We start from the raw sequence: 26430 nt of genomic DNA, 5'->3' as shown, positions 1-26430 counted from the left end.
GCAAGGTCAAAAAACACTCTATAATATGCATTTATTTTTACTTTATTTGCTCAACGACTCCCAAACGATTCATTTTCATTTTTGCGTGACGCTAATCTGCGGTGATTGCGTTTTTTCGTATTCGTAATTCTAAAATTGCACAGAAATCTTGCACACTGAGTTCGATGTGTTGCGAAAAAATTGGCAAAACAGTACTAAATGGAGTCTTCAAGCATTGAGGATGATTTTGTTGTCCTCTCGCTTCTTAAAAAAGAAAGCAAATATTGGGTCCAACCAATCCTAAAATATAGAGAGGATGGAGAGTTCCCCCTTCTTAAGGAGCACCGGGATTATCACCGGGATGTCAGTGGCTCAGTTTAATTAATGAGAATAATCAGAAATATTTCTTGAGCAGCAAATCAGCATATTAGAATATTTCTGGAGGGTCATGTGACGCTGAAGACTGGAGTAATGATGCTGAAAATGCTAGTTTTGCATCACAGGAATAAATTATATTTTAAAATGTATTAACATTGAACAGTGTTATTTTAATTTCACAATATTACTATTTTTACTGCATTTTAATCAAGTAATTGCAGCCTTGGGAAGCATAAAAGACAAAAAATAAATAAATAGTCTTACCAACCCCAAACTTTTGAACAGCAGTGTACTGTGTGTTATAATTATATTATATACTGTATGTATATAGATGGCAATGTAGAGTGACCATAAAAGTGTAGAATTACTCATTTCTCCATTCCTCCTCACGGCATTGATGCACTTTCCTGAGGTGTTTGACCCCTGCTGTTACACAGAGCTCCATGAAATGTCAATTACGTTTACACTACAGTGAATCAGTCCTGACAGAGCCTTTAGCACTATACAGTAGCTCAACGTGACAGCCAATAGCAGCGGCCCGCAGGGGAGTCAGCTGACCCGCTCCAGCCAATCAGATAGCTCGTTTTCCTGTGTGTGTGTGTTTTTATTCCACAGAGGCTTTGAACTGAGCGGTCAGCAAAAAGCCAAGAGTTCTTAATCTGCACAGTTTCTCCCTATAATCACTTGTTTATAGGATCAGGCAGCATCTGTAATGAATATTACAGTGTGGCCACATAAATCAGCGTTATCAGATGGGCTCTCGACGCCGGCACAGAAATACAGCCAAAACCTTTCAGATTCTCAGCACAACAAAATTAATATCGGCAGCAGCTGCGATCTGAAAGCGTGTTTGTGCACCTGCATATTGCAGATTTTCGTTTATTGTTCAGTGGGGTCATATTATTTTTTGTTTCTTTCATTTAGTTTCTTTGTATTTTTCCCTGTGGTCCACTTATAATGCTTATAATAAAGTTTTTGCACTAAACCACTTCCTCTGTTTCGTTGAACATGGGCTTTTTATACCACAGTGCCTTGATGCTTTCCATAAAATGATCTGAAATGTGTCACTCAAATGGTTCAGATCAGACTGAAATGATCAGGGATCTAGTTTTGAAGTAATAATATCTTTATAACCTCACCTTGACTGGGCAAACCAGGCTTCTGAATGCATAACAGGCGTCATTATTTATTAATATATATATATAAGTATGTGGGCGGCTGTATTAATGAATTCACATATAACTTCGATGGATGTTTTTACTGCTTGGCTTCTCACTTGCGTGGGAAGTTCTGAGTTACATTAGGTTTTCATCATATAATGAACTTTATTTCAAAAGATGAAGGAAAATATAATTATACAACCCTTTTAAAGTTTGATGTTGACTTCTGTTTGTATTTTTCTGTATATAGATGTGGATTAGATCTAATAGTGAACTCTCATCGGGTCACTGGAGGGTTAATGCAGTGTTTTTGAGGAGTGTAATTGTGATGTTGTTTTGTCAGTGGTCTGAAGAGGCCTGTGCCGCCCACCTGACGCAGAGAGACGGTTACCAGGCGACCACTCAGTGTCAACTCAAAGACCAGCTGTACCAGGAGATCATCAATTACTTCGACAAGGGAAAGGTAACGACTACTAACAATGTTACTATCACAACATCTGCTTTAGTCATGTTGACCTGTAACTAACTTCAAGTAGTGCAGCTGTTTTCAGAATAGTGTAACTTTTAGCTGTATTGTTTCAACTAACAATGACCTTGCGAGCTGCAGTAATCAGACTTATTCTACTTAATTGTCCTCTCGACTGTGTGTTCCTTTGGGAAGTTTTTAATTTTGGAAAGCTGAATTGATCTGATGGATCATTTCTATGAATTGATTAAAAACATAAACAATTCAGAGGTTCATTTGAGTTATCACTCATTTATGTTCCCAGAAGTCCTTGCATGTCATTGTGTCTTCTTGGGTTTTTTTTTTCAGTGAAATAATAATCTAATTAAATGCAGTTCATCATTGCTGCTGATGCAGTCTTATACAGTATATATATAAACAATGAGAATCACTATTATGGTGGCAGCATCAAATTTTAATATTAAAATATATTTTGTTCAATTATATATACAAAAACTATGTGATTATATAAAAAAGCAATTAGGGTGGCAGCATCAAATTTATTAAATATTACAGTTTTTGTATGTATAAGCAGTTTCTTTAAAAAAACATTGAGGATTGTTATTAGCATGGCAGCATTAAATAAAAAAATCTTAAATATTTTTTAAATATAATATTATAAATATACAGAAAAAATTGTGTATACACACACTGTAATATTTTGTAAAATATTTGAAATTATTGTGATCTTTATATTATTAATTGAAACAAAAATATATAATGCACTGCGTATTATACTGTACATGTTCTAAAGCTGCAGTTCGGATAGCATCTGGAGCATAGCATGCATATATATATTATTATTATTTATTTTTAAGGAGTAAGATGACTAGATTAACTATTATATACTGCCAGGTTTTCTGTGTCTCTGTGCATGTGATTGCATGTCAGAAACAGCCTGTGTGCCTTTAAACCCGTCCTGCAGCTGCGGTACTGAGTGAATCTGCAGCGGTCTGTGTAACGGACAGGTGACCCGCAGAGAGGAAGATTATTGGCTACATCTCCATTAGTCTGACAGGCTGGACGGAGAAGCTGAGGGGATTTGAGGGTTATAGGGGCCAGGCGGAGATCTGCGCCCAGCGTAGAGGTCTCTCAGTGGGGGACTCTTAGTGAATCTGCTGCCCTAGACTGGACCCCATTACTGGGCTCAGCAGCTCAAAATCTTGACCGAGTGTGTCAAATAGAAAGAACACAAGAGAATTGAACAGGAAAGTGTGTGTGTGTTTGAAGGAGAGCAGCAGTCAGTCAGTCCTGGAAAGCGAGCTGAGGAGCAGCTCTGGGCCGTAGTTCTTCTGTTCGACACATTTTATGGGAATTATTCCAGCTTTTCAGAGAGTCTATTTTAAACGCGGCTCAGACTGCTGGGACATACACACATGTCACGGCTGAACGTCTCCTGAGAGCCGAGACGGGAAGACACAGTCACATAAACTGCTCCTACTCTTTCCTTGCCTGCTTTCCCTGTATTTTCCCTGAAAGCAATGAAATATTTCCGATAACCTTCACCTCCAGCAAAGCTTCTATTGTAGCCTTGCTTACAGATTCAAAACATTTAGGGTTATTATATTTAGCTAAAACTGAAACAAAAATAAATCTCATTAACAATGTTTTGGTTACTTGAAATAAAATCAAATTAAAATAATTTGTAATTTCAGCTAGTTGTTTAACTTGATCTAAAACTAAAAAAAAAAACTGTACAAATTAAAATGAACTAAAATTGTGTATAATAAATATATATTTAAATAAAATAACGGAATAGTCTTAATATAGACACATCTAACAATTCTTGAATATAACTGACCAAGAATAATCCTAATTCAAAGGGAAAACAAGATTATTTTCTCTATACTAAAATACTATACTCTAATATTGTATGATAACTTTAATATTTTCTGATACTAAAATAACACTAGTCTGTCACTGACCATGTTTGCATGCCCAAAATAAATTTTATATTTTTGCTAAAGTTTTTTCTGAAACAAAAAAAAAGATAATTCAATATTCCTGTATAATTTGCATGTGTGTTTATTAATAATAAACTCATACTTGCAATTACTAATTCTCTTTTGTAAAATGCTGGAGATGCTGAAATGTTCCTTCAGTACCCTGCATTGTAGTAAAAGTATGATTGGATATGTATGCAAATATAGGTGTTATACTGTAAATGTAGGCTATGGCATCTCTTTTAATATTTAATGTTGTTTCCTGTATAGCATGATCACAGTTAATATCAGACTATTTTTGTGCATGTCATCACAGTCAGTGCCATAATTGATGCATAAACACTCATAATTGTAATAACCAAACTTTAATTCTGTTTATTTTTGCAAGAATGGGATATTCTCAGTGCATAACTTACTGTAAATTTAAGTTTGTTCCTTACAAAAATAAAAAAGGTATGGCTTCAGAAGACTGGGAATTCAAGCACATGAAGTCAGGTTTATAGTTTTAGTCTTATTTGTTTTTTTTGAAAGCCTTTTGTATGGAGAGAGATTCTTTAAAATATTCTCCTTTGGGTTTCCACAAACCACGATTTGAGACGTCTTGAGGTTGTGTAAATAATGGCACAGTTTTTATTCTGAGGTGAACTCTTCCTTTAGTGTGCTGCAGTCTCGACAGGAAAATTGAGGAAAGTCATTTTCATGCTGAACATGTGGTGTGATATTACAGTGCATGTTTCGCTTTATGCGCCGTACTTGCTTTATTCTTCCTCCGGTCTGAATAAGTAATCCACGTTGTCTCCTACAGACTGCATACTATTACTATCACAATAATAATGCACTGCAGATATTGATATATAATCACAGTCTCTCTCTCGGTGCCGCCAGGATGCACTCAAAGTTTCATTTGAAGAATTAGTTATATATCAAATCCTGTGCAGCAGAAGTGTAATGCTAGCTGGAGGTTTTACTTACACTTGGCATTTGAAGTTATAAGTCTTATATGAGAGAATGTCAGAGCTGAGGAATATCCATATTACTGTTTAGATGAGGTCATGGATATCGACCCATTTAAGGCCACCTGCTCCACCCAAAGAAATAACATGCCGCATTGTGTGTGTTTGTGTGTATACTCTCACAATTTAAGGCATTAAAAAGTCTTAAATAGTCTTAAATAAAAAGTCATGAAGTGACGGCATTAAATATTGCATGCACTGAAACAAAAAAAATAAAAATCATTTTCTTGTTTTCAATACAAATATGAACACATCACAATGCAAGTTGAAGATACGAAGTCTTGTTTTTTGAGAAACTGAAAAAAGTTTGACAACTCTTTAATAAAAGAGTTTGTGTTTAGAACTTAGAACAAATATCTGTCAATTAGGTATAAAAATGTTTTCCTTTTTTAATTAAGTAGATTTTTCTGAGCTCATTGGCAAAAAGTTGTATTTTTAATTCATAAATTGACTTCATTTTGATAAATATCTCAGAAAACCACTTCTAATATGTAATTGCAGGTAACTGCATCTCCCTTGATTTAACAATTCGTAGACAATTGCAATGAAATGGAAGACAGAATTATAGTAAAAGTTTTTTTTTCTTTTCTAGGTAAGCTATTTATTTGCATGTAAATTATTAAAAAGTAATTGAGATTGGATGGAAGTTGTATTTTTTTTAAATGTGTTGCTAATTCTCCTTAGGCCTCTACATTAAGAGAACATAGATGTATCCCTTTAATTTATTCTTTAAATTTTCTTGAATGATCTTAAAGGTCTTAAAGTCTTAAATTCACCTTCATGAAACTTGCACTATACCTGATATAATAATTCACTTTTTTGTACAAAACAATGCATTAAAAAATCCACATTTTTACAGCCTTCAGTTTCAGCCTTCCATTGGATGTGCATTACAGAGGAATACAGAGGTTTGTTTTTACAGAGGAATGGGTCCGAATAATATTCTACAGTAATCCTTTTTGCATCCGCTTCAACATAAATCTCAGAAAGCACTTTTTGCTCGAGTCAACTCAAAGCATTGTTCACAGATGGTTAGAAGGATATCACAGCACCGTGTTTGAACATATTGAGCTCCAAAGATGGCGTCTGATGTGTGTGTTTGGTGCTCTGTGTTCAGATGTGGGAGGAGGCCATTATCCTGGGGAAGGAGTTAGCCGAACAGTATGAGAACGAGATGTTTGACTTTGAGCAGCTGAGCGCTTTACTGGTACGTACAAACTTTGTCAAGGTTTTACAATCAAACAAACAATTAATGAGTCGTTCAGACTGTTAAAGTTCACCAAAGTAGCTAAATTGGCCTAATATATATGATCAGAGGGGTTTAACGAGTTTCTGCATTTTGTTCATTAGTGCAGTTTTGTCTAATTGGCAACAAATGACAAATTGATCCATTCAGACACAACGATTGTGGTCTGATTTTATTTGAAATGAACTCTTGGTACATTTTGCACAGTCCTGAACGAAAGTTTGAGACTAACTTTTATTGTAACCCTTCACATGTTGATCTCAACCTGATTTTATTACTTAAAAAAATTTAATAAAAATAACTGTCATATGTAGTTCCACATAAACTGGTAAATCTGTGTAATGTTATATATTAAATATTTTATATAAAAATTTGTATTATGTTTTTAAATTAATTTTATATTAAATAAAACAGGAAGGAAATGTATTTCTAGTTTTATTCATTGTATTTATTTTTATTTAATTGTATTTAATATTAAATTTATATATACATACATGAAATATAATTATGTATATAGCATTATGTATGTATGTAATTATTATAGAAATTATTTAATATTTTAATTTAATATTAAATACAAATATTTTATATTGTATTTTTGTTTTATCATTTAACCTATTTATTATTGTTTTTATTTTTATATAGTAATAATAGTAAAATAGTCAAATGAATTGAGCTAATTATATTAATTATGCAACCTTGCAATGCCCTGGCAACGGTCCATAATACCATATCAGCAACTGTTGCACAGGACAATGTATTTATGGTCATTAAAGTGTTTGTAATTGAGCTGTTCAGCACTGATGATCTGATTGTCTCTGTCTCTCAGAGGAAGCAGGCTCAGTTCTATGAGAACATTGTGAAAGTGATCAGACCAAAGCCGGACTACTTTGCTGTAGGTTATTATGGACTGGGCTTCCCCTCGTTCCTGCGGGTGAGACTTTCTCATATATTCCTGAATCTTTCATATTTCACCGTCACCATGGAGATGTCTGTTTCTTTGTGTAAATGCATTGCATTGTGAATCCGTCTGATATATTTCCAAAGGCCTGGAAATCAATTACTGGTGTCTGTGTGTGGCCTCTCCAAACTCACTACTGTAGGAGCCTTCATTCAAATACTGACAATTTCATGTTCCAGGGGTTGGTTTGTATTAAAACTGACAGAATTATTTTTCCTTTTGATATATGCAGGTTATACTTTTCACCTTTTTGTATTGGTTCTTTCTCTCCTCTTTGTCAAAGACATAGACCTTTAATCTTACGATATAAAATAATTATAATAATGAAATTTCTGAAATTATTAGTTATGTTATTATTGTTATCATCATCATCATCATCATTAGCTTCTTCCCAAATCTTTCAATTCCACTTGCTCAAATCCATTGTTTTTAAGGTTGTCAAAAATATTTAAAATAACCAAAAACCTCTATTTATACAAATAAAAAATATCAATTTTTATTAAACATTATTTGTTAAATTAATTAATTAATTTGTATTTAAATTATATTATATTCAATTAAATTATTCAGTTAAATTTGTATTACCTATTTCAACTCTAGATTTTTATAAATCTATTTCAACTCTACTTTGTCACTGTAATCCCACTGTTTTTAATGTTTATAAAATGGCCAAAAATCATTTCAATATTATTTATTAAATGAATAAGATTATTTGTATTCAATATAATTATATTATTTGTTTTAATTATTATTATTAATAATTTTTTGATTATTTTAGTACCAATATATTTCACTTCCACTTTGCTGACTTTGCTAACCTTTTTAAGGTTAAGAGTTTTTAAAATAATAATCTCAATATTTACTAAACATTTATTAAATTCATTGTTTTATTTATATTTGATTCAGTTATATTAGTCAATTAAATTAAATGAGTGTTTTTGTATTTTTAGATTCTTTTATTGCCAAATCTATTTCAGTTCCACTTTGCAGCTCAAATCCGACGTTTCTAAAGTTGATGACATGACTTTTTAAATGTGCTCTTGACAGACTCTCATCTAAATTCTCATATCTGTTGAGAATTCTGTCACTGTTTTCGCTGGCTAGTCCGGCTTCCTTTTCTTGTTTTCAAAGTGTTTCTTTGGGGGAATTTGGTGTTTTGGTCAATAAGATGAGGACAACTGCTTCTTCACTTGATGTCATTCCTTCTGAGATTATTAAGGCCTCTTTTTCTGAAATCGGTAATTCCATTCAGTTATTGATTAACTCATCTCTAACTGCTGGGGTAGTCCCGAAATGTTTTAAGCATGCTGTAGTTCAACCTTTGCTTAAGAAACAGGGCTTGGAGGAAGGTTGCCTTGACAATTATCGGCCTGTCTCTAAGCTTTCATTTTTATCAAAACTTTTAGAAAAAGTTGTATATTCACAATTGATTTCCTTTTTAACAGAACCTCTTCAATCTGGTTTCTCTGCACAGCATAGTACTGAGACAGCTTTGCTTAAAGTGTTCAATGACATCTTACTTGCAGTTGATAGTGGTAAAAATACAGTACTGCTGCTTCTCGATCTTACAGCTGCCTTCGATACAGTTGATCATAATATTCTCCTTTGCCGGTTAGAGCGTTTGTTTGGTATTGGGGGTATTGCTTTGCAGTGGTTTAATTCGTATATTAGAGACAGGTCTTTTTCTGTTGAGTTAGGTAAGTTCTCTTCATCTGTTGCTCCTATTGTCTGTGGGGTCCCTCAAGGATCCATTTTGGGGCCACTTCTTTTTAATTTATGTATGCGACCATTGGGAGATGTTATTAGGAGACATAATGTTTCATTTCATTTATATGCTGATGATACCCACTACCCAGTTGTACATACCACTGAAAGCTGGCGATACTATTGAACCTTTATTGGCCTGTCTTGGGGACATTAAGAAATGGTTGTCTAATAATTTTCTTCGACTTAATGAAGACAAAACAGAAGTAATCATCTTTGGCCCCCCTAAGTTAAGAAGTGGTTTAATACAGGAGCTTGGCAAGCATTTCTCCTCAGTCTCTTCCCAGGTCAGGAACCTTGGTGTCATTCTGGACTCTGAGCTTTGCTTAACTAAGCAAATTAATACAGTTGTCAAGAACAGTTTTTATCAGTTAAGGATTATTTCAAGATTGAAATCATTTCTGTCTTTTAATGACCTGGAGAAAGTCATTCATGCTTTTATTACCTCCCGTCTCGATTATTGTAATTCATTATATTTGGGTCTTCCTCAGTCATCCATCGCACGTTTACAGATGGTACAGAATGCTGCTGCAAGGCTGTTGACTAGGACTAAGAAAACTGATCACGTTACACCAATTTTAGCCTCTCTTCACTGGCTTCCTGTCCATTTTAGAATTCAGTTTAAAATTTTATTGTTTGTTTTTAAAGCACTTAATGGTCAAGCCCCATCTTATCTCACAGATCATCTTACTCTACTTTCATCCTCCAGATCTCTAAGATCTTCTGACAGGGCTCTTTTAGTTGTCCCGCGTTCACGTTTAAAAACAAAGGGCGATAGAGCTTTTTCGATTGCTGCCCCTCATCTTTGGAATCAACTGCCAATGGACATTCGCCTTGCACCTTCTATTACAACTTTTAAAATGAAGTTGAAAACATATCTTTATTCCCAGGCATTTTAATTTGATTTATCTATGTTGTATGTTGAGGGGTGGTGACGGCGCAGTGGATAAGACACATGCCTTTGGTGTGAGAGACCCGGGTTCGAATCCACTGTGAGACACCAATGTGTCCCTGAGCAAGACACTTAACCCCTAGTTGCTCCAGAGGCGTGCGTGCGACCTCTGACATATATAGCAATTGTAAGTCGCTTTGGATAAAAGCGTCAGCTAAATGAATAAATGTAAATGTATTGTTTTACTGTATCATCTGTTTTATTTTATGTTTATCTGACTTTGTTCAGCGCTTTGGTCAGCTCTGCTGAGATAAATGTGCTATATAAATAAACTTTACTTACTATCTGAAACCAAAACAATGGTATTATACAGCAAGTAAAATGCTATCATAGCTACATGCTGTAAAGATGGAAAGTTGATAAAGTATGAAGGTCAGACAGTAAAAAAGATGAAAAATATGAATGTTCTGACTGAAGTGTATGGTTTGTATTCTCCCTATATTTCTATATATTCCCTGCCAGTGTCATTCACGATGAAAGAGAATCATTCAGCTTCCACAGATCACGCGTGTGTTTAAGCCTGTGGTTGTGGCTCTGAAATGCCTCGGATATATTTGTAATTCTTTTAATACTCCTCCAGCCGCCTGCAGTCACGCGTCTCCCACCAGCCATCCTGGGAACAAAAAATAAATCGGCATCTAAAGGCCAGTCGCCTCCTGCTAGTGTTGACATGTTGCTCCGTGGAGAGAAGCTTTGCCTTTTGAAACACAAAACGTCTCGCAATCTCCTCTCCCTCCTTAAAGTGGCACTTTTGTATGTGTGCGGAGTCGTGCGAATGCTGCCAGTTTGTTCTGCCGTGCTTGGAGTCACCAGCGCTATGCAAACACCTGTTGAGAGCACAGTGCAATTTATCACCTTATTGCTCAAAGCAGATTTGAAAACGGCCCTGGGCATATTTCACCTCCAGTTCACATTTCACTAATTGAGCAGCTGAAATATGTTTGTGCATGCAGAGTGTGTGTGTGTGTGTGTATGTGTCTCTGTTTTCATATTGAATACTATCACGCTGCTTTGTCCTATTGCGAAATATTAAATGTGACCATGCATTGTTCAATATTAAACAGTTCAATTCCATGCATATTGGCAATTTAGTATCCCGTTCCGTCGCTGTCATATTTCTCAGCGTGTGTGTGGGTGTTTGTGTGCACACAGCGGTCTGTGTGTAGTTGTTCGCACAGATGCTGCGAATAGAAACATATTGACGGTGTTGTAGGTGGGCGCAGATGATTGACGGTGTCTTTATGGGAATGTGCAATAATTGAGCGTTTCCAGAATTACAGCCGCGATGGCTATTCTGAGATTAAACGTTCAAACACTAAGAGATAAAGAATGAGCTTCTCTGAGTGATGAGATTCTGTTTTCTGTGTTTTTGGATTCATGGATTCATAGATGATGATGACTGAATGATCTAGATTTGTGGTTCTTAGCTGCAATTAAGTATTTATTACTGTAATTACTTATTTATTTCAGTTTGTGTCATTTTACTGTTTTAATAAAAAACATTTATATTTATTACTGTAAGTTACTATCTTACAACTTTAAATTCTAAGTTTACATCTTGCAGTTAAATTTTGTTTGTTTGTTTCCACCACAGTATAAAAAAAAAATATTTTTAATCTCTCAATTCTTACTTTTTCTTTGCAATTACGAGTTAATATATCTCACAATTTGGACTTTTATTCTCAGAATTGCAGTTTTGCATTTATATCTTGCAAATTAAAAAAGTTTGAATTGCAAGCTATAAACCCAGAATTATGAGATTTATATATTGCAATCTTAATTTTTTTTTTCTCAGAATTGCAAGAAAAAAAAAAGTCAATTAGTCAAGTGCGTTTTATTAAAAACTGGCTTTCATCAATATCACAAATTTGTATCTGTTTAATTTTCATATTAAGGTAAAACACTGAAAAGTTTGATTGGATGCACAGCCTTTGATATTGACAACAAAAGTTATGGGAAGCATTTTGTTTATTGTTAAGCTCTTGTACATTTACATTTACATTTATTCATTTAGCTGACGCTTTTATCCAAAGCGACTTACAATTGCTATATATGTCAGAGGTCGCACGCCTCTGGAGCAACTAGGGGTTAAGTGTCTTGCTCAGGGACACATTGGTGTCTCTCAGTGGATTCGAACCCGGGTCTCTCACACCAAAGGCATGTGTCTTATCCACTGCGCCATCACCACCCATTGTAGACATGCTTCACTGATAGATGCTCCAGAAAACTTATTTAAAAAAAATTGTCTTGTTTTTCCATGTGGATGCTGCTGTTTTAAATCATATCTGGATGTGTTAGTACTCATCTCTGGCCTTCGTGTATTTGATTATTACTTTTTGTTATATTTTCGTGTGTTTATTCAATCTGATGTGTTTTAATTAAATTGTGCTTTTTTTAGAAAACGTGATGCTTTGAAATTCATACCATGCAAATATTATTCATAGATTAGGACGATGAGCGCAGAAAAGTTGTCAAAACAAACCAGAAAAGGAAAGTTTGATCTGGAGATGAGAATGTCTGTTGCGGGTGTTTTTCAGAATAAGATGTTCATCTATCGGGGGAAGGAGTATGAGCGGCGCGAGGACTTTGAGGCCAGACTGCTCACTCAGTTCCCCAACGCTGAGAAGATGAAGACCACGACCCCTCCCAGCGAGGACATCAGGAGCTCCTCTGGACAGTGTATCCTCCAGTGTCACTAGCAGCACATGCTCTAACAACAATCTTCAATTCTCCAAATTGTCACTGTTATTGTTTCTTAGTTTGGTCCAAACAGACATTCAGTGTTTCACAGTGAAGCCCATCCTAGAACTGCCACCAAAGTTCCAGAACAAACCCGTATCAGAGCAGATCGTCAGGTGAGAGACTCGTCTATCTATCTACAGTATCTGTCTGTCTGTCGTGTTCTCATTCTATCATCTATCCGTTTGTCTGTCTGGTGACCTGTCTGTTGGTTTATCTGATGTTCTAATGATCCATCTATTGTTTCACTCTTTACTCTATCTTTTCTGTCTGTCTGCCGTTCTGTCTGTTGTTCTCTCTATGTGTCTGTCTATCGTTGATTCTGTTGTTCTATCTAATCTGTCTGTCTGTATTTTGAGCTAATCTGTGTATTTGCAACATTATTTGTAATATTTGTCTCACGCATTATTTTCCATCTGTCTGCTGTCCTGTGTGTGTTTGTGTGTGTGTGTGTGTGTGTGTACGTGTGTGATGGGTCAGTAAACCGGCGGGCAGATCTCTGGGGTTTGTGTGTTTCAGAGAGAGACACCCGGCTGATTAAAATGGAAATGTGCAGTGAGCAAACAGTGTTTGACCTTACTACACTCCTCTATGCTTTAATAAATGACACGCACACACACCTGCAGCGAAAGCATAATTCTGTTCCAGGCTAAATTCAGTGCCACGGGGTAAACAGTACCGTTATCACCGATCTTGATAAAGCGTGAGAGGTGGCTTACCGCAGCCAATCAGAGCCACCAGTGAGCATGAAAAGCAATTAAAACTCACTATTTACCCACAATTCTGAGTAAATAATCATCAGAGCCAAAGGTCACATGACTGCATGTGATTTCTATGAGCTTGCTGGAGCGTGAACATGTAGAGGAGCTTAAGGGGAGGATAACTTCAGTGATTGAACGTTGGCCTGATCTCCCATGTCACAGCTGAGGTTTATTTTTGCATCTCCCCTCTCATGCCCCGGGCTGGATCTCTCTCCCCTGCAGCTAATACATTTGTAAATATTGTAATTGGTTATCTGTGTCTTTTTCAATCCGATTCGGATCTGTTCAGAGCCCAGTCCAGAGGCACAACTCTAGGCATGTTAGCGCCTTCATGCTAATTTAGGTGAGTTGCACAAACCTGACAGCAACTGGAATATTCAGAATTGGATTTCAGTAGATTTGTGAACTGGGAAGATCAAATGGTGTAAATGCTCACCTTATTCCCTCTCTTTCTGAGTGAGTTATTTTCTCATTCAGGCGTAATGGCATAAATATGACGCCTGCACTCATCTTCGCTCTAGTCTGAATGGGTTTTGCAGCTTGTTTTGACCGAGAACCAAGGAGAAAGAGACCAACTGACTGATATGTAATCCAACCAAGTAGATTTTATGTTCCTTATGTGACCCTCGACCACAAAAGCACGGGTATATTTGTAACAATAGCCAACAATACATTGTATGGGTCAAAATTGTGAAAAAAAACAAAAAAACAAACAAAAAAAAAAGAAATTTTAATGCCAAAAATCATCAGGGTAAAGATCAGGTAAAGATCATGTTCCATGAAGATACTTTGTATATTTCCTACCGTAAATATATCAAAATATAATTTTTGATTTATAATATGTATTGCTAAAAACTTTAATTTTTAAAAAAATCTTTAAAAAAACGATTTTGTCAATATTTAGATTTTTTTGCACCTTTAGATTCCATATTTTCAAATAGTTGTATCTCAGCCAAATATTGTTCTATCCTAACAAACATACGTCAATGGAAAGCTTATTTATTCAGCTCTGAGATGATGTATAAATCTCAATTTAAAAAGAAATTATCGTTATGACTGGTTTTGCGGTCCAGGGTCACATATAAGGGTGGGTTTATCTAAAATGCATGACATGAATTCCAGAAGCGCTGTTAAAGGGATAGCTCACCCAAAAACATACATCTGTGGAACACCGAAGATATTACGAAAGTTGGTAAACAACCAGTTTTGGCTCCCATTGTATGGCTGAAAACACCTAAAATATCAAATTTTTTGTTCCACAGAAGAAAGAACGAGATGAGAGTGAATAAATGCTTGAATTTTCATTCTTGAGTCAACTATCTCTTTAAAATCCACATTGAACAGCGCATGAGTTTAAGTATTGTTATGCAGTTGTGCTTTCAGAAATCTGAAAGAATGTGTAAGCTGCTCCATTGAATCATTTTCTCAGCAGAAGCACCACTGAAATTAGTGTCGTTATCTTTTATTATATTTCAAATGTCTGCAGATCTACTCAGACTCAAAAGCATTTAAGCGTTTTCTCCAGAAATGGCAACAAAGCATAGCTATTTTCCTTCAGTTTGTCAAATGCTGAGCTTCTTCTTTTTAGACATCAGCAATTGGCCAAAATAAATTAATTATGAGGTTTCACTTGCACTGCTGGGAAAATTGCTAATCCGTTTTGTTCAATGTCCACAAAAGCACTGCATTTCCAACAGGTTACTCACAACTCAGCATCTCGTTCAGACTCTCATTCAGTGACTGGCGTATTTGTTCAGTAAGTTTGTCCAATGAATGATATGCTCTTTCAAGGCAGCACTATAAAGCGGTGTAGTTGGGCTACAGTTTTTAAATGCAGAAAATCTGTAAAGCTGTTAGACTCTTTACAATGAATAGACTTACACAGGGGAGGGTCTATGAGGGGTGGAAACACCAAAGCAAGCCCCCATCCATAGTTTTTGTGGATTTATTGTCTGACATGCACAGTTGTTCACACATATTGCCTTACCATTAAGTAATCATCTATGCTGTTTAAAATGAAAAACAAATAACTTTTCAATATCCATCATATATGGATTGACCAAGTCAATATAAAAAACTTCAACAGGTTATAAATGTTTCTAAGCTTGTATCATTAAAGACATGCAGTTCTAGTCATATTACATAGGCTACTTAGATGCTATAAATCATGTTTTAGTGCAAGTTTAAGAGTAGCACTTTTGAATTTCCTAATTTTAGAAAGAAATGCAATAATATCAAAGCATTGAAACTGGATCAGTTTTGAAAACAGTGTTTGATTTTCTGTTATTACCAAAGGTGGGAATGTCTGTATCACCCAGAACACACTATCAATAGTCTAGCAACACCCCAGCAACTGCATAGCAAGAGCCTAGCAACCAAACTAGCAACACTTTAGCAAATAACTAGAACATCTAACTGACCAAACTATTAATGTTTCTTAAAGACAAGCCAGCATAAATTTGTCTCTCAAACTTTTCAATCTAGTTATTACATTCTTAAAAGCTTACACACAATTCAAATACACAGATGACTTTCCTGCCCAGTGAACACTCATGAGATCAATAACACTTAACAAAAAACTCAGGAATATTTTTTGCAGCTCAATGTCTATTACAGTATACAACATAAATTAAATTACAGCAATGAATTTTTGTATTGTATATGAACTTGGTATGCACCACAATACAGTACAGTAAATAAATAAAATGGTCAATTCAGCATCCAATGCACATTTGGTCAGACTTCATTACAGTATAGAGTACTATAGCAGTTTCCTGGTCTCCTGACACAAGACTAGCTATATCTCCAGGCAGTCATTTCTCAGTTCTGCAAACATGCAGTACACATAAAAATGGTTACAAATAAAATTTGACAGTCACATGTTTGAAGGTGTACAACATGTGCTAGTTTACTGTACATAGCCTATAGAATAGTGATATTTCCATCATCTAATGTACTGGTACTGTACTGTAATTATACTGAATGTGTAAGTATAAACCCCATGTAGGTTATATTATTCCTTCAACTCTCTCCTCTCTCCGTTGTTAGGATGCAGATTCTGATTGGTGTCATCAGATTTGCTACCTAATGTTTAACTTACTCATTGTTAAACTTTTTGAGAAATGTGTCTTTGTTTTGAGAACTGAATTAATGGTTCAGCTAAAATCAGGGCCAAAAAATGGGCCAACTAAAATCAGTTAGGCTATATTATGTTAACAATCAAGAAAACTGCAATACAAGATTCTTACCTAACTCTGCTATTAGTTTTCGTGATCAGCATCTCCTTATTGATTTCATGTTATTATTTTGTCCGGTATGGCAGAATGGCCTATATCCATGATGAAAGTGGAGCGAGTAGTCCGGGAATCGGAAAGATTAATTCAGAAGCACTTGTCCAATGTTTACATTTCCTCTTTTCCAAGGACGTTCTTGATGTTCGATTGTTGTTTCTTTTCCGCTGTGGTTCAGTATTTTTCATCCAGGCTGCTTTTATAAGCAAGCGTATGTATCTCCTGCCTCTTGACCCAAATCAACCCTCTCAAAACCACAAAGTGCTCGGAGAATGAATCGTTCACATTTTATTTTTCAGCTTTTACACCGTGAATGAAGTCCAGAAATTCCAGTATTCACGACCAGTCCGGAAAGGGGAGAAAGATCCGGACAATGAGTTCTCTGTGAGTTTCCTTTTGCTTTTCAATGACTAAAGCATTTCTCCTTTTGTTATTTCACTCAGCACATGTGTAAAGTGCTCTGCAGTTCCTCATTTAGAAGAACTCAGAAATGTTTTTCTTATGGCCGTTTGTCTAAAAACCTTTTAAGATGGCTTAACGCTGAGTTATTACAGCGAGATGTCAAACCTGAGAACACGGCACCATTATACTAAAATATAAAGTCTGTCCCACCTCCACTTACATCTGCTATTGGTAAACATCCATTAAAATCCAGTAAATGGAGGCTTAAATTGAAGAAAAATGCATGTCGCAGGAATAAATTGCGGCCTCTCTTTACCTGAAATGCAGCCCTTTTCTAAAAGCTTTCATTCTGCTAACTGTTCACTTAATATTTTGCTCAATTTTTCCCCATTCTTCCAAAAGAACATGTGGATTGAAAGGATGACTTACGTAACAGCCTATAAGCTTCCCGGCATCCTGCGCTGGTTTGAAGTCGTGTCTGCCTCGGCGGTGAGTACGACAGCTTTAACATCCGCAGTGGTTCATTATATCACAGATTCTTGATGGTTTGAAAGAAAATGAGCAGCCTTCACCTGTCTCACTTCACCTGGAATGAACTCGGATACAGTTGATTTGACCTGTCTCCACCTCATCTGCAATATATGTATATTTAACCTGTCTTATTCTCACCATATTCAAATGACCCGTGGGCATTTATCGAAGGGTGAAGGTCCAAAATCTCAGCATTGTTGCACCAACTTGTCTAATAAAAGTATATTTGTTCTTGGTCTGCCCAATTTTTGATGTGAGACAACCATTTTTATCAGGACAAACTTTTAAAGACAAATTTGTAAGATGGACCCCAAAAAATTGTAGATTTTAAATACAGAATTGTTTGTACAAAAAGCTTGTCTTTTTCATCCAAGTTAAATTTGATCAAATGTTTGTTTTTATTAGATTGTATACTATTGTTTATTGTGAAAATGATATGGCAGTGCATAACGATAACAATACAACTACAACGCCATATTTAATTCTCAGCATATTCACTAAATTTTTCTTAAGAAAGAAGTTTTAAGAAGCTCACAAGAAAGTTCTTAAGTGAAATTCTTCAAAGGTTCTCAAATATTTTCTTAAGAACACATTGCTTTTTTCTTATAAAGAAAATGACAAGCTTTGGTGTTGTCTGATTGTATTGCGGTTCTTGGTAAGACTTGCTGATCAGTTCAATGAAAAATACTTCAAAAGCCTTTTATTTTGGATTGCATGAATATTAAGTGTGCGCTATTGTCGACGCTACAGGAGTTCAGCTCTCAAAGTTGCATTTTTAATGCATTTTGTACTTTATACAGATATTTTTAAAGAGCTCGTCTCTAGATAGAGTGATCTGTTGCAGTTGATTTGCATGCTGTCTTGTTTGCGCTCCCTCTAGAGTGAACACAGCTTACAACGGCGCGCTCATGAAATGCACAATTATACAATAAAAAAATGTAAAGTTCTTACTGAATTTCTGATTCAGCTAAACGTAATCATGGCCGATCATTGTTTACATGCACCAGTGGTGTTTGTGTGCATCCCTAGTCATATGTAGTTGTATATTTTAATACTTAAAACAAAGCAATACATCCATCAAACATTTACCTTTAAGGCAAGTTGGAGGTTATCACTTAAGACGATATTCAGGAATTCAAATTTTTGTCTTAAAAAACAAGAAAAATTCTTAAGAAATATTTTTGGAATACAAAATACTCTTTATTCTTAGGTTAGAAAATAATAGCAGTCAGGAAGACTACTTTCGAGTCATTACTTTCAGCAAGTCTGAAAACAACTCTGATTGTAGGCAGTTTAGAGGTCCCAGACAGAAAAAAGAAGGATGCATGTGACCCTAAGAGTTCAGTTCAGCTATAAGGCAGCTCTACAGAAGACAAATGCGATTAGTTCAAGTTTTGTTCTCATCCGATAGTGGCAGTGCAGTCAAATCAATAATATTACTGAATATTAAGTATCTTTTAAACCCCCAAACGAAAACAGACCTGTCTCGCTCTCACTACACACTCCAGTATAGCAGACCTGGCCTGTCTAACTCTCTCTTTCCATCGTGCTATTATGATCATGTTGTCCTGAATCCGTCCTGCGCTGAGGGAATCGTGGTTACGTGTGCTGGCATGCATATTTGACTGTGCAGCGGCTCTAGCATCGTGTGATACCCAGACTGCATGCCCTGGTGTTTATCCGTTCTAATTTGCACCGTCTCTTTTTAGCTCTCCTTCTCACCGTCTCGCCGCGATTGTTTTCTCTGACGCTTCACATGTGCTTTCATTCTCATTAGCCTCCCTGGCACGAGTTTCCCGAGATAGATGCTTCAGAGCGTGTGTTTCTCACATTGATTTCAGATCCTGTCACAGATGCATTACGGGAGCCAGATATTCGGAGAGAATATGTTAACTCATTCATTAGTCCATCAGTAAACGGTTCGGAGTTAAATATGACACATAATTTGACTTGAAAACCTGCTCTTGTGTTTTCGCTGCTCATTAGAGGAGTTTGTTTGTTGGATTGCAACTTTGCTTGTTGCGTAACTGTAGCGTGTTAGACAGCTGGTTAAAGTAAGAGTCATCCTTTGCCATTTTGCCTTACAAATATTTCCTCCTTGTTTATTTTATTCATAAATTATCTTTTGGTATATAAATATGTTTTTGCTTCTTTCTGCAGGAGGAAATCAGTCCGCTGGAAAACGCTATGGAGACAATGCAACTGACCAATGAGAAAATCAGCAACATGGTCCAGCGCCACTTAAACGACTCCAGCCTTCCCATCAACCCCCTCTCTATGCTCCTCAACGGCATCGTGGACCCAGCTGTCATGGGCGGCTTTGCTAATTATGAGAAGGTATGAGATTATTCTGGCAATTATTGCTAAATTGTTTCGCGGCACAAAGATTAAACACACTGAACCAACAGAAGTTCATTGCATAAACTATTTTAACCATTTTAAATCATGAGTCATCTCATCAAGGCTGCATTTTCGTATTCAGTGTCACATGATCCTTCAGAAATCGTTCTAATATGCTGATTTGCTGCTTAAAACCATTTATTATTATTATCAATGTGTTGGAAATAGTCGTGCTACTTCATATTTTGGTGGAAATATTTCTTTCAGGATTCTTTGAAATACTGTTCGTCCATCATAATCGATGAAGACCTCAACATCATTTAACCAGAAAGTTCAAAAGAACAACACAGAACAAAATAGAAATCCTTTTTAACATTATAAATTTCTTTACTGACACTTTTGATCAATTTCATGCATCCTTGCTAAATTAAATATATTTTTTTAAATCTTACAGACCCCAGACTTTTGAGTGATAGGATATATTTAGAGGATTGTAGGTGTTTGTAACTTACAGTTGTTGTTTTGTCATCATAGGCGTTTTTTACTGAGAAATACATCCAGGAACATCCAAATGACCAGGAGAAGATTGAAAAACTAAAGGATCTGATTGCCTGGCAGGTAATGTTATAATCAGAGCATGTCTTAACAGCAGTACTGGGCGATATTTGAATGTCCATGAGGTATTTACCATGATTTTGCTATATAAAATGAAGCAATATTTTTAATGCATTTTTACTTGACGATTAAGTTTTCCAACAGCTTCTTCATCACATAAATATTACAGCATTGAGTTTGAGTCTTTTAATAGCTTATTTAATTGAAAGTTATACAGCAATATGTTGTTATCTTTGGAAAATATAATGCACTTTTGCAAATCGATTCAAGCTGTCCTTTCTCAAAGAATTGATTCAAAAAGTTTTCATAAGCAGCGTGCACGATGTGAGATCACAGTTCTTCGGAAGATCTTAAAGCATCTGTCACGCAGTATAAATATCCAGCGTGAGGTTTTATTTAAAGGAAGGTCTCCCGGGGATTCACTGATGTAGATCCACATGTTGATTGAAGCAGCACGTGTTTGGTGCTGCAAACTGACTTTATCATCAAATCTAAAGGCTTTTATTACTCTATACTCTGTCAAAACACTGATGATGGTTATAGGGCAGAGCAACACATCAAATCCTCCTGCTGTCTCGCCTGTGAGATTGTGTATGTGTGAGATAGAGATCTGCTAAAGATGATCTTAACGCTGATTAAGTTTAATTTATAGCTCTTTAGTGAGAAATGTATCCTACGCCAATGACAAATAAGTTTTTATCTCTCCCAAAACAACATCTGCTATGTGTCGTACAGCACAATAACACGTCGCTCGCTGACGGCTCTTTTTGATATTTTTTTGTTTGTTTGTTTTTTTAGAGAATTAACACTTGTGCTGTGCTGAAAATCCTTTAATTAGGCATTCCAGGACAAAAATGACCACCTTTTAAAAAAGCTGCTTTTAAATCTCTCATTATACTGTATTATCACCAAATCCAGTGCGTTGTGATTGGCCGAATACCTCAAGCATGAGACAGAAATGTTACGCCCCTTACCATGTTGTGATGCCGCGAAGAGACGAAAAACAATAAAAACGATTATAAGCAAGGCATTTGTTGCATCCAGTGGGGACATAATTACTGATTATAGTGACTTATACTGTCTTTTGACGTGTCGCGTTGCATCGCGCCGCGTAAACATTACCATGTCTGCATTTGTGATCGGAGAAACAACAAACTACAAGCGCTACTCTACACTGCTCAAAACTCGCGTTTGCATAGTCAGTGGCAGATTCTTTAAATAAGAAAATGTATTTACAGGCTGTGAGTCAGAAGCCCCAGGCTGTCCTTGTAAAGTTGGAATTGCTCCACTTTCTAGAAACAGCCTTTGTGCACAGGACAGTAGGCTACTCTCCTAGGTTCAGGAAATTGTCCTCCCTAAAATGCGCTGCACACACTCTAATATTTGGGTTGAACTGTTCTCAAACAGTGTTGTAAATACAACTTAACCACTGATTTCTAGTTGTGTCCTCTTTTGTAATCCCAAACAAAGTAGTTTCGCTTTCACAAGGAAGCACAGCGTCTCCACCACATGGCGCCGGCAGCAGCAACAGTACTACAGCGAGAATAATAGTTCCGCATTCTTTCATTGAGTATACATTTGGGCGGCGTTTTGCAAATCTTCCCACACCATGATGTAGACATCTGGGGGCGTGTTTAAACGAGGCGTTTTAGGAGGGCTTGGTTGAGTCTTAACTTTTATAAAGAAAATCTCTTTGGTTTTGAGGCTTTAGTCGTTGCAACTTCAGGGATCTTATCTCTGCACAAACAGCTTGTAACACTCCAAAGAGAAAGGAAAACTTAATCTCATCATATGACCCCTTTAAAAATAAAGGTGCTTTAATAGGTTCTTCACAACGATGCCATAGAACCATTTTTGGTTCCACAAAGAATCATTCAGTCAAAGGTTCAAGAACCATCTCTTTATCTTTTTACAATTTGAAGAACCTCACCACAAAGAAACTTTTGTGAAGTAGAAAGGTTTTTCAGATGTTAAAGGTTCTTTATGGAACCATTTAGACAAAGTTCTTCTATGGCATCATGAAGCACCTTTATTTTTAAGAGTGTAGATCTGAGTTTTTGAGTGAAAAAAAGCATTATTTGTGGGTAATTTTGGCAATTATTACCAAAACTCATCAATGAAGCCAACAATCAGCTATTTTCAAAAAGAAATATAAAACCTGTGCCAACTGAAAGAAATCAAGTTGATAAAAAGATCGAATACAGTATTTTTAAATATAACATAATGAGAGATTTATAAGCAATGTTTTTGTAGACGGGTCATTTTTGACCCGAACACTAGAAGTGAAAGTGAATATGCTGTGTCAAGTTAAAAGAATTTGAACTTATATGGTAGAGCCCTGCACGGGCCTCAAATTTAGGCCCTAGCCCGGCCCTGGCCCGAGATGCTCAGGCCCTAGCCCGGCCCACGTCCGACAGCTTATCAGAATTACCGACCCGAGCCCGTCTTTTTTTCCCCCTTCTCCTAAAAGAGTTTATACTACTGTTTCGGCTATTAAAATAGTTCAGTTTAGTGTGTAATGGCAAAATGATTATATTTCGTTTTGGTTTTTTATTAAGTTAATTTTTGTTCGTTAAATAGCCTATAAGTTTTTGTTTTTTAAAGTAACGACCAAGCGGTCAGCTGCATGAGCTGATCATAGCCTATGTTTGATCAATTTAGCCTTCTCATATCATCACGACTTGCCTAAAATAAAATCTATAGCTATACTAAAACAGTTCAAGTATATAACAATGTTTAAACGTTAAACCTGCGCTATAATAATAATGTGTGTAGCCTATATGTCAGTTTGTGCGGAGAGTGCAAGCTAAAGCGCGCTCTGCAGGACATGGAGGCACCTGCTTTGGATTTTTTTCAGTGGAAACAAATTAAAATAGCCTACGCCGTCATTTATTTTTTTGATAAAGGTAAGAGTAATACATCATTCGGACCTGTAAAGGGTCTACTTGTATTTGTGCGCAATCGCAATACCAACAAAATGTAGTTCTTTTATAAAACAAAGAAAACAAACATGATGCACTTTCTGCCGTCTTGAACAGGAGCGCTTCACAAAAATTAACCGAAGCTGAGCGAATACATGCCTCACAGACATGATAAATATATCTCTAGAAAGCTTTAAATTATTACTTAACGAAAAAGAAAATCAAAAAGAAAAACTATTTTATTATAATCTTAATCATAATCAATAAAGATGCATTTCTCTCTAAAGGCGTATCTAATGAGGAGACGGCGAGTCAGGATCAGCAACTTCATCCTTGCGACACGGACTCAGAACACATTAGTTTATTAGTAAATAATTCAAATATCTCCTTACTATTTCCTGCAGACACATTCATGGTTATGTTTGCTGGGGTTTTGCAGCAAGCTTTAGCCTATGGCGTGCATTTGAACGCAGAACTATTCCGCTGCGCTGAAGTCACCTGCTGCTGCTGCGGGACACTAAACACCATCGAGCTGCTCTCAGTCACGGCACGGTCTTGTGTTGTTTCCACCAGCGCGGCTATTTTTTTCATCACTAATCAATAGACGTCTACAATATAAAATAAGGAGAAACCCAAAACAGGCCCGATGCCCGGCCCGCCTCTGAACTATGACGTGGAAATTGGCCCGAAGCCCGGCCCTAGAGGCGTAAAAAAGTCGGCCGAAATGCAGGGCTCTAATACACGGCGCTCGTCATTGTCAGTTACAAAACTGTGGACCAGAGGACCTCGATGGTGGAGCAAGCGTTGCAAGCTTTTATTTACAGTAGCAAGGTGGCATGGCAGTTGTTTTATTTGATGACAACATGGTGAAGGAGGCATTGTTATTTTCAAAGACCCGTCTCGAGGCCCTCGCGTTCAACACTGCGCTTATAAAAAAAGCATTCCTGAGCACTGCATCTCGCATTTTAGATGCACATAACGACCCCTAACAAAATAGGAAAGAAATCCTAAAAAACACAAATTGTCCAAATTATAAATTATTTTTTACGTTGTTATATCCTGTGTGAGCAAAGTCAGTAAGATTTAGTCTAATGTGCGCGCACACACACACATACACACACACGCACACACACACACACACACACACACACACACACACACACACACACATACACACACGCACACACACACACACACACACACATACACACACACACACACAAACTAGTATTTTCAGAAAAGAAAAGAAAAATTCTCCAGGTCAAAATGACCTGTTAAAAAATTTTCAACTCTTTTTATATTTTATCACATTAATTGCAATGTTTTGGCCTTTCGCTTTTGTTCCACAGGGCTGGAAAATCTGTAATGGCTATGAACTTTTCCAGTAATCATATAAGGCAGTCATGGAAATGCATTGGTTGAAACGTGTTGGAACAGATTTCACTAGAGAGCAGTTTTATGCGTCTCCTGTTTGACTTTGACTTGTTCTCTGTCGCGTGTGTGATGAATAGTCATCAGTCTGACCAGCTGTCCGAGCGTTCAGCCTGTTTGTCTGATCCGGCCGCACGTCCTATATAGTTACTCTCAGCACATAAACGCTTCTGTTGCGTAATGGTTATTGAAGGACTCGTTCTCTTCAGGGACGTGGACAGAAATGTAAGGACAGAGAGAGAATGGTGTGTCAATGTGTTTTCAGGCAGATGAAAAGAAAGACGGCTGCTGATGAGCTTTTCTGTGAGCAGAACAGATGTGAGGTATTGATGAAACTCTGTAGTTTGTACAAGGGATGAACAAACAAACCTGTCAAACTCTCTGCAGAAGATTCAACACATCTGCTGATGTGTGGGTGTTTGCTGGATAAACATGATCTGTAGCTTCCCGTGTGTCAGGAATGTGTGGAGATTCATGGTTGTCTCATCTTGAGAGAGATGCCAACACATTTTGATGCTTTTAATTAGTTGTCATCTACAAATTGCAAATGTTTCATTAAAACTGGTTCCTTTCACATTCAAAAAGATCAAGCTGGAAGATTTTAAGAGAGAGAGAGAACGCAGTGCTTTGTGCGATGAATGCTTGTGCACAAAGGTTTGTTTTAAATCCTGTGTAATATGATCCGTCATTCACTGTAGCCAGCGCCGGTGCTGTAGTGGCTGTTTGCCTGTTTTATGTGTCTGTCAGGACAGAGGTTTTATTTAGAAGACAGAAAATTGAACCTCAGAGTGATATTTCAGGCCGAGGTGATTCACAGGCAACCGATAGGCTTGAGTAAATCAGTCCAGAAGAGCTGCAGGTTACGTCTCACTCCGACCGCAGGAAGACAGCGTGGGGCAGACAGCACAAATCGAGTTGATTAGTGAGGTTGACATTTGCGGTGAATGCTTACTGATTTGATTTCATGGTAATGTAATTCATTAATATACAGTTGTTCTTTATGATGTCATTTTGCATGTAATTTTTCCATTTTTATTTATATGAATTTTAATCTTTTTATATTTATTTATATTTTATTTTACTGAATAAACAAATGTATGCATTCATAGTGAATAAAGACACAATAGACTATAAAAATGTGCTTTTGTATACTGCTTTGTAACCATTGTCAAAAATTGTGTATTTGTCAAAACAGAGAGGGAAAAAAATTCAGTGTGAATGCTTAAGTTTTATGTAAGATTGTGGTTTAATTGCTTTGCTTTTGTTTGTGTGTGCGTCTCATTCAGATTCCGAACCTGTCTGAAGGAGTTCGTATCCATGGCAAGAAGGTGACGGATGCTCTTCGTCCGTTTCACGAGCGTTTGGAGGCGTGTTTCAGACAGCTGAAAGAGAAGGTGGAGAAGCAGTACGGCGTCAGATCACTAGTGAGTCGCACCAGACAGTCACATTCCAAATCATGCTACATCATTCACTCAGCCTTCACGCACTCATGGATGTTC

The 26430-nt window shown here is 36.5% G+C and overlaps 1 protein-coding gene across 2 annotated transcripts in view; it reads left to right on the top strand.

Moving 5' to 3' along the window:
- The window catches only part of LOC306852401 (dedicator of cytokinesis protein 1-like), a 231446-nt gene that overhangs the window by 191829 nt on the left and 13187 nt on the right, over positions 1 to 26430 (top strand). For both annotated transcript variants that reach the window (XM_079389174.1, XM_079389173.1), the window contains exons 38-47: positions 1861 to 1980; positions 6096 to 6185; positions 7054 to 7158; positions 12439 to 12580; positions 12675 to 12756; positions 16991 to 17075; positions 17496 to 17582; positions 19785 to 19961; positions 20499 to 20582; positions 26218 to 26355. In XM_079389174.1, the coding sequence (XP_079245300.1) occupies positions 1861 to 1980; positions 6096 to 6185; positions 7054 to 7158; positions 12439 to 12580; positions 12675 to 12756; positions 16991 to 17075; positions 17496 to 17582; positions 19785 to 19961; positions 20499 to 20582; positions 26218 to 26355 (1110 nt within the window). The remainder of the gene's footprint in view (positions 1 to 1860; positions 1981 to 6095; positions 6186 to 7053; positions 7159 to 12438; positions 12581 to 12674; positions 12757 to 16990; positions 17076 to 17495; positions 17583 to 19784; positions 19962 to 20498; positions 20583 to 26217; positions 26356 to 26430) is intronic.

This window comes from Barbus barbus (genome assembly GCF_936440315.1).
Source record: "Barbus barbus genome assembly, chromosome: 32".
Lineage (NCBI taxonomy): Eukaryota > Metazoa > Chordata > Actinopteri > Cypriniformes > Cyprinidae > Barbus > Barbus barbus.
The sequence above is the reverse complement of the archived record's forward strand: the minus strand, read 5'-3'. Positions and strand labels throughout refer to the sequence as shown.